The sequence below is a fragment of the Elephantulus edwardii genome, unplaced genomic scaffold (assembly GCF_000299155.1).
Source record: "Elephantulus edwardii isolate Elephantulus edwardi_28Jun2011 unplaced genomic scaffold, EleEdw1.0 scaffold00194, whole genome shotgun sequence".
Lineage (NCBI taxonomy): Eukaryota > Metazoa > Chordata > Mammalia > Macroscelidea > Macroscelididae > Elephantulus > Elephantulus edwardii.
In genome coordinates this window covers 2,679,337-2,688,512 of record NW_006399944.1, presented here as the reverse complement: position 1 = coordinate 2,688,512, position 9,176 = coordinate 2,679,337, and the positions used below count along the sequence as shown (strand labels likewise).

The following is a 9,176-nucleotide window of genomic DNA, read 5'->3' as shown; positions in this document are numbered from 1 at the left end:
TGAATATACCACAGCTTCTCTATCCATTTGTTTGTTGATGGGCACTTAGGTTGTTTCCAACTCCTTGCTATTGTGAACAAAGCAGTGATAAACATGGGTGTGCATGTAACTTTTGAATTCAGTTTGTCACATACTCATTATTGAAGATCTTTTATTGAGAAACCGAGATAGACTGTATTCTTCACAAAATGGGACTCAGGTGGGCTATAGAGGGGATAAGTTAGTATCTTAAAGATTGTTTTGTTTCCCCCCCTCACTTCAAATTGCTTTTAAAAAATTTTATTTTGAAGTTTTGATCTGTTTTCTTTCAACTCTTGAGGGCTCTGTTATTATTGTATATGACTGACACAAAAAGGCTATAGAAAAACAAATCTATGTCACTGAAAATCAAATCCTCTTCCTTCCATTGCTTTTCCCTTTTTTCCTTGTTTTTGCTGACTATGACAGTTTTGAGGAGTACTGGTCAGATATTGTGTAAGATGTCCCTCGATTTAGATTTCTTTAATGATCTTCCTTCCCATTTTTAGACCATGTTATTTGTTTTGAAAAGAAGAACACAAAGAGGTAAAATGTCATTGTCAGCCCATTACATCACTGAGGATATTGACCTTGATCATTTGGCTTTAAGTGTGTGTCAGATGAGAATTACTTTTTCTTGAAGACCATTACTTTCCTGACCAATTCAATGACACATTCATTAGAGCTCTAAGAAACTAAGCTTTTGGGTTTTTGGGGGTTTGGGGGTCTTTTTTATTGTTGATGTTGTAAGGCTGCTATAACTTTCTGTGTACTTAAACAAAAATAATTTCAGTTGGTGATAAAAACATTTTTTTTTCATGTGTTGTAGGTGGGAATGAGATCCCGAAGCCAAGGTAGTGAAAGTTCATCCAACGGGCATATCTCCAGCCCCAAGTCCTCTATCATCAGCAGCGCTGATGATAAAAGTCTTTCAGAAGATGCGAAAAAGAAGAACAAATCAAACAGGAAAGAGGATGATGTCATGGCCTCAGGAACTGTCAAACGACACCTAAAGGCATCTGGAGAAAGTGAAAGAAAGAATAAGAAGTCACTGGAATTATCTAAAGAAGACCTCATCCAGCTCCTCAGCATAATGGAGGGAGAGTTGCAGGTAGAGTCAATTTCTCTTAACTTTTATTTCTCTACTTCCTACATTCTGTAAAACACCTGTTTCCCCACTGTATTGTGGATTTCATAAGGAAAGGAATTACGTCTTCCTTATTCACTCCCAAACTCCAAGTGTCTGGTATGAGAGCTCTGATGGCTCAGTTCTTAGGGAGTCTCACTGTTAACTCGGAAGCAGTCCTTCTCTGGTGGTTTGAATCCTACAGAGATTGTGAGGGAGAAAGAAGGGCAATCTCCTCCCACGCAATTACAACCTCTGAAAACATGCTGAAGGATCAACTGTGAGTCTGTTCCAACTTGCCAGAAATGAGAGGGCCTGGTACAATTTCGTTCTGAATATTTATAGAACAAGTGAATAGATGTTGAGTTCATTTAACAAATGCTTGCATAGAAGCAGAAGTTTCCTTATTAAATGACTTTGGGACAATTTAACACAACTTCCAACAATTTGGGTCAGTGAAAAAGAGGAAGATTCTCCATGAGATGGATTGACACAGTGAGTTAAATAATGCTCTAACATAGCAACAGTTGTGAGAATGGTCTAGGACCAAGCACTGGGGTTTTCTTCTTTTGTACATAAAGCCACTGTGGGTCAGAACTAATCAGATGGCACCTTCTACCAGCCAACCCTTAGGTAGCAAGTTATCAAAGCGGCCATTGACTGTGGTTGAAAAGTATGTGAAAGTCATGATTATTAGAATGAACACTTACAGTCAATTGTTACTTATGGCTTTCTTTTTCCGGGAGGATGGGAGAGATTAAAAAAATAGTGATAGAGATGAGTATATATATATATAAATTGAAATATAAAGAATGAGAGAAGGTGTGGCCAAAATGAGTCTTGTTGCTCTACTCTTTACTTATTGTTTTCATAACTTTTAGTTTTGATTTCCTGTCATGTTACAGACGTTGAGATGCACACAAACAACACACGTAAAGAACCCAATCCCTTCCAAATTATCCTCAGATCTCTCTTATTAGATCCCAATTAAAAAGGGGAAATGTTAACATATTTTTTGTGTATTTGAGAAGATTGCTATTATCAGGGAGAAAAATGGAGTTCAGAAGGGTTAAATGAGTTTACATGTAAACCTCAAAGCGGATAAATAGAAGAGCTCAAATAAGGCCCAGATCTGGTTCTTGATTCAGTGCTTTTTCTTGCTGATTAATCCAGGTGGCATAACAATTAATCTTTTGACTATTGACTGAAATGTTGGTTGTTGTTGTTTAATGCCGTCGAGTCATAGACGACTCATAGTGACCCTATGAATGTACAGCCTGAGCACTGTTCGTACATAGAGTTTCCGGAGGCAAGCCATTTTGGAAGTGGATGCCGCTCCTGCTTCCAGGCTTGATTTAGTCGGGAAGCTCCAGCCAACACTGTCCACCATGGGTGCCCATTACCACGATTGGCACATCACTGTCACAGGCTTCAGCATCACAGCAACCACGAGTTACCTCTGTACAGCAGCACACAGACCAGTGCTATACCACCTAGAAGAATGTTTGACAGGAAGACAATTTGAACCTGGCCGAGGGCCACAGATGACAATCACCCACCTTTGGCTTGGTAGCACAGCTTCCTTCCACTAGGCCAACGTAGTTCTCTCTTGGTCATCGTCATTGTTATTGTCGTTTAATGCCATCGAGTCGTAGACGGCTCATAGCGACCCTATGAACAAACAAGCCTGAGCACTGTTTGTACATAGAGTTTCCAGAGGCAAGCCATTTTGGAAGTTGGTAGTTCAGACCAATGCAGCAACTCTGTAGGAGAAAGACTTTGCAGTCTTCTCCTATAAATGTTATAGTTTAAAAAACCTTATGGGGGAGAGGGAACGAACAAAAACCTTATGGAGTATTCTGTCCTGCTGGGGTCTGGTCAATCAAAATAGACTCAGTGGCACATAATAATATCAGCAAGCCCAGCCCCCATCAAATTTCGCTTCCTGTCGTCAGTCAGGACCTTCTTCTTAAGGGCCTGTTTCTAGGTATCCAGGAAGGAGTCTACATTCTTCAGTTTCTGAACCATAAATAATTGTATTTCTGGAAGTTGGGTAGCACTGTATGTATGTGTATATAGATGATTTAAGAATGAAGTTACTGTTTTCCTTTCTATTTTTGGTATGTTCTTAGCTTGCAAGAGCCACTAGGGGAATACTAACAATTACATGAGCTGAAACCTTTGTCGGCTCTCTGGAGCTGTTGGTCTCAGCATGGTTCTTTGCAACCTACCCTAGACTCGGGTGGGCCAGCCTGTTGCTCTGTTCCTGTTCTCCTCTGTGTGTATACATAGATAAGGAAAACCCTAGAGTGAAGAGAAATAGAAAGCATATGAGACTCCTGTTTCAAAAAACAAATATGACTAAGCTTACCATTTATGGGCTGAGAAAAATCACATTCTCATTTCACAGCAGGAGATGAAATTTTCCAGAGTGCCACCATTTCTAAAAATACCTTTGCCACTCCCATAAATGTAGTTAATGTTTGGTCTACTAACATTTGTTATGTCAGAAGGCAGAATATATGACTTCACATTTTTTAACTGCCCCCAGTCCACAGCTATTGACCCGAGTGGAAGGTGTAATAATTGCCTTGGGAACATTCACGAAGCAATGCTGTCAGCTCACTTTCCTCCAGCAGTGGAAGCTGATGTGAAGCCTTTGGCAGGTCCAGTCTGTAATATCTATAGAAGGTTGTTAATCATAATAGACCCTCGAAGGTATTGAAGAATCATTTGGATCTGATATTGATGGGGGTGCTTGAAATGATTCTAAAGCCTAGGCATGCAAATATAACTCCATACACCTGGTACATCACATAAATTAGCCAGCAGGCTTCACTGAAATGCACTCATTTTTCCATTAATCTTTATAAACGTATCTCACACAGTAATTATCTCACACAGTAAGTATATGTATGCCTGACAGCTTTTAGTAAATATGAATTTTAAGATATTTTCAGGGAAGGCAGTAGATGAAAAAGATTGAAAGACTTGGTGTTTTAAGTTCCGTGGTAAATATCCCCTCTCCGCACATGTGCACACATGTATTTGTAAGTATATTGCTGTTGACATGATTTTTTGCTACCATGGAGTTAGCATCCATTCGTAGCAACCCTATGTACTAGAGAACAAAGTACTGTCCTGCCTTGTGCCATCTTCACAATTGTTGCTGTTCTGCAGCCACTGTAAGCCATCTCACTGAGGGTTGCAGTATTTGATTTGCTTAAAATGAGACTGTCCCTATACTTAGAGCTCCAGACACATATTCTAACAGACATTGTAATAGACATTTGCTCTGTTAAACATTGTCACATGATTTGGAGAGAGGGTTGTAGCTAAGAGTGGGATATGGCTGGCAATAGCAAATGTGAGTGGGCTGGTGAGATTTGGAGAGAGGGTTGTAGCTAAGAGTGGGATATGGCTGGCAATAGCAAATGTGAGTGGGCTGGTGAAAATGTGGCAGCCACATGCCAGGTTTGCTAGTTACAGATTGGGGGGGGGGGAATCAAGAGCTGCTGGGAAAAAAAGGTTGAACTATCAATTTCTCATTTGTTGTTGTTGTTGTTGTTGTTATGTGCCGTCGAGTTGCCTGCGACTCATAGCGACCCTATGTACAACAGCCCTAAACTCCGCTCTGTCCTGAGCCAATCGCACTGTCTCTGATTAAAACCTATGTAAAAATTTCTTATTAGGTTAAAAAAAACTGTCCGCTGAGCCACATATAACCTTATTAATACCTATGGAAGATTTAGTGAGTTGTCTCCTAAGTTTCCAAAAGTCACCTATTGCCCTCCCGCATTTATGAGGTGACCTTTTGTAAGTACTTGTCCAAAGACTGGAGTTTCAAAAAGACATATTTTGGAAGCAAGCCCTTGTAATCTATGACTGGAAAGTCACAGCTTTGCAAACTCCATGGAACACAGTTCTCCTCTGCAGACACGGCATCACCATGAGTTGGAATCTACTTGGCAGCAAATAATAACGGTAGTCACAAATATACAGCTCAGTGTCTTCACTCCTGAGGAATTGTCCAGTGTGCTTCCCATTGTACCACTTAACGTGGTGGTTGTTGTGAGGTACCCTTGAATCAACTCCAGCTTACAGCTACCCTGTGCACAACAGATTGGAACCCTGGCCTGTGCTAACTTCTTCATCTCCCCCATGTTCAAGGCCATTGTACCCTGGAGATATTCAAGGGTAGTTGTGCCCCAGCACCTGTATATTGATTCCTGGTTTCCAGAATTTCTTTGTCACAGAAATTCAGTAACAAAATTCAGTAGTAAACAAACTTGGGGGCCAAGGCCATTTAGTTAAAAAAAAAGAGAGAGAGAGAGAGAGACTGTTTTTTAATAAATACATTCATTGATTTATTCATCACAAGTAGCATTTTTGTTTTATTTTTCTTTTTTTATATATTTGTTTGCTTACAAAGTTTGTATGCATTGTGTTTCATGCTATCCTTCCTTCACCATGTGTTTCATACAGCCATTCCCATTCCTTAACTTTTTTTTTTAATAAATTTTTAATTTTTGTACTGGTTTATTACAAAGTTCATATACATTATTTTTCACACTGGATCTTTCCTATTGCCTTTACCCTTCCCTCCCTCTACCCATCATATTGGGCAACCCTATAATCACCTCTCTGTCCACCCTCACCCCTCTGCTCCTACCCTCCGCCTCTGGGATCCTCATTCACATTTTACTAGTTCTCTTTCTATTTCTACAGTAATAGTCTTAGTATTTGTCCTTCTGAGACTGAGTTAGTAAAATGAGACCTTTTTAAGTAAGAGCAATTGAAGGAAGTTTCGGTCACATGTGTGTGGTAGAATGTGGTCTGACCCTTGGCATTTGGTGAGATCTGGATGCAGAAGAAAATAGAGGAGGATGGGGATCCCATGTGACCCATACAGGTTGGGTACTACACAAGCCTGTGGGTTTTATATTCATAACTCTATGATATACCTTGGAGATTGGGGACTCTAGGCCAAAAGAAGTAACACAAAGAAATAGACTTGTAACATTGGGAAGGTAATACCAGGATCAGTAGGAAATGTATATGAAAAAAGATCATGGAAAAAGGAGATGTAAGGTCATTCAGACATTATATGTCATCTTTTTCCTTTTCAAGATTTCTTTCTTAATCTTTCTAATTTTCTTAAACTCTATATCCTAGATTTTTTTGACATTTTAACTAATTCTTTGTGTTCTCTGAGAGATGAAACAAAACTAATACACTGGCTCCCTGCATCTCTGGAATCCGTTGAAATGAGATTTCCTGAAATAATAATGTGTATATTTATTGCTCATGTTGACTTTGAAATACTGGCAGATGCAGATTCCCCCCCCCACTAGTTTAAATAACCATCCAATAAACCCTCAACATGCTAAGTTGCCAATCCAATTTTTTTAAAAATTATTATTTTTTTAAATTAATTGTTGCACATTTTCTTTCCCGCTTTTCCCAGTGCACCCCACACCCTTTGTTCCAGCTTGTTGTCATACATATAAATCCTAATCATATATTCCTTTTGGACAGTTTTCCCCTCATTTGTTCATCATCTGTGCACTGTTATCTCATTCTCTCCCCAACTCCTCCATGTCTGTCCTGTTTTATAATAGTGGTGTTCCACAGTACTTGTCTTTTTTTTTTTTTAAATGAGATTTCACTCAGCATTATGGCCTCCAGGATTCTCCGTGTTGTATAATGTAGTACAAGTTCATTGTTTTTCAGTTCTGTGTGATACTCCGTTGTGTGAATGTACCACCGTTTTTCTATCCATTCATTTGTTTATGGACACTTAGGTTGCTTCCATCTCTTTGCTGTTGTGAACAATGCAGCAGTTAACATGGGTGTGCATACATCTGTTTGAGTAGTGGCTCTGGTTTCTTTGGCGTATATTCCCAGGAGTGGAATTGCTAGGTCCAATGTTATTTCTATTTCCAGCTTTTTGAGAAAGCACCAGACCACCTTCCATAGTGGTTGCACCATTTTACATTCTCACCAACAGTGAATAAGAATTCTAATCTCTCCACAACCTCACCAACATTTATTATTTGCTGGCCTGTTGGAATTTACCATTGTTACTGTGGTGAGTTGTTTTGATTTGCATCTCTCTGAGAGCTAGGGATTTTGAACATTTCTTTACATATTTGTTTGCCATCTGAATGTCTTCTTTGGTAAAGTGTCATTTCATGTTCTGTGTACGAGGGACTGCTCCTTGGAGAGGGACATCATGCTTGGTGGGGTGGAGGGACAGCGCAGGAGGGGAAGACCCTCTATGAGGTGGACTGATTCAGTGACTGGGGTAATCTGGATGGGTGTATCGGAGACAGTGCAATTGGCACAGGACAGAGCAGAGTTTAGGGCTGTTGTACACAGGGTCACTATGAGTCGCAAGCAACTCAACGGCACATAACAACAACAACAACATATTAGAAATAGAGTTGCCTCTCAGGAAGTTCCATATTTTAAGGAGTCTTCCTAGAGCTAGAGATGGCATGAGCATTGCGTTGAGGAGGAAGGTCTGCCCGACTTTTCAAGTCCCCCCTCAACAGGGCTGACCTGTGTCATCTCAGCCCAATGACAGTCTAGCATTGTCTGCAAAGAATCAGCTGGATGGTTTCCATTATTACACTTTTATCATTGGCTGTTTCTAGTAAAAATATTTTTTCTAATAAATTGGAACATTTTTAACCTCTGGGTAAAAAATCAGTTAAATTTGTTCCAAAGCTAACTAAAAATAATAGTCCATTTGGGGCACCATGAGTAATTTATTTTTGTATTTATATTTGTCCAAAAATAGCACTTGGAAGACTTTAAAGAAGCCGTTGACTTGGTTGTAAATCTCAAAAATCAATAATTCAAAAGAAATTATACACATCAGTAAGTCATAGAAAATTTGGTAAAGAACATTCATATAAAATGATTCATAAATAGAGTACAAGTTAAACCATTAGCTTGGTGAAAAAGTTGGCCATTTGTACATAATAAATTAGATAGATAGGTTTGATTAATAAGTATCTCAATCTCAAATGAGTTTCATAATTTTTCTTTATGGTTATAGTTATTTATTCACTATCTGTACATGAGGTGGTTCTTATTGTTGTTATGTGCCATTGAGTTGCTTGCGACTCATAGCAACCCTAAATAAAACAGCCCTATACCCTGCTCTATCCTGTGCCAGTCTTATTGTCTCTGACACATCCTACCCTCATTATTCCATTCACCGTATCAATCCATATCATCGATGGTCTCCCTCTCTTTCTCTGTTCCTCCATCCTTCCAAGCATGATGTCCCTCTCCAAGGACCGGTCCCTCCTTGCAACATGCCCAAACAATGTCAGATAAAGTTTCAGAATCTTTGCCTTTAAGGAGAGCCAGGTCACACCCTATTTAGGATAATCCTACTTGTTCTCCTAGCAGTCCATGGTATATTCAACACTCTTCTCTAGCACCACAGCGCAAAGGAATCAACTGGTATAAAACAAAAAAAGAAATAATACAATTAGCTAATATATTACATATATTACTATTCCATTTGATTTTGGTGTTTACCATAGTAAGCCAGAGGTAGAGTCACTGACACTACTGAAAAATCAGTGTTTGTCCTGGGTGACTGGCAAAATAAGGCACTGATTTTTAAGATAATCTGTGTAGTAGATAATATATATGAGAACCCTGTAAAGTTTTTTGTGGTGTTATTTTTTTTTAAATTCACTCCCTGGGCATTTTTTCTTAACTAAGAGAAGCTAGTAATATTAGTTTCTCCCTCCCACCTACTATAGTATGCCTCTATCTACTTTTCTTTCTCAGGATTCTCAACGTTTTCATTAATTAATAAAAAAGCTGATTTATCTTAAAATTACAGTAAGAGTTGAGTACTACAATGATGAAAACAACAATACTTCTAATTTTTATGAACATCATGTCAGAAGAGACTTTGAAAATTGCACTGGAGCGCAGAGAAGCCAAAGCACAAGGAAGAATTCAAGATACTAAAGAGTTGAATAGAAGATTTCAAAAGGCAGCA

At 39.0% G+C, this 9,176-nt stretch overlaps 1 protein-coding gene across 1 annotated transcript in view; it reads left to right on the top strand.

Moving 5' to 3' along the window:
* Positions 1-9,176, top strand: part of FILIP1 (filamin A interacting protein 1) — a 289,827-nt gene that overhangs the window by 134,938 nt on the left and 145,713 nt on the right. Inside the window, exon 2 of the mRNA XM_006896961.1 lies at positions 848-1,129. Within this exon, the coding sequence (XP_006897023.1) occupies positions 854-1,129 (276 nt within the window). The 5' untranslated portion in view covers positions 848-853. The remainder of the gene's footprint in view (positions 1-847; positions 1,130-9,176) is intronic.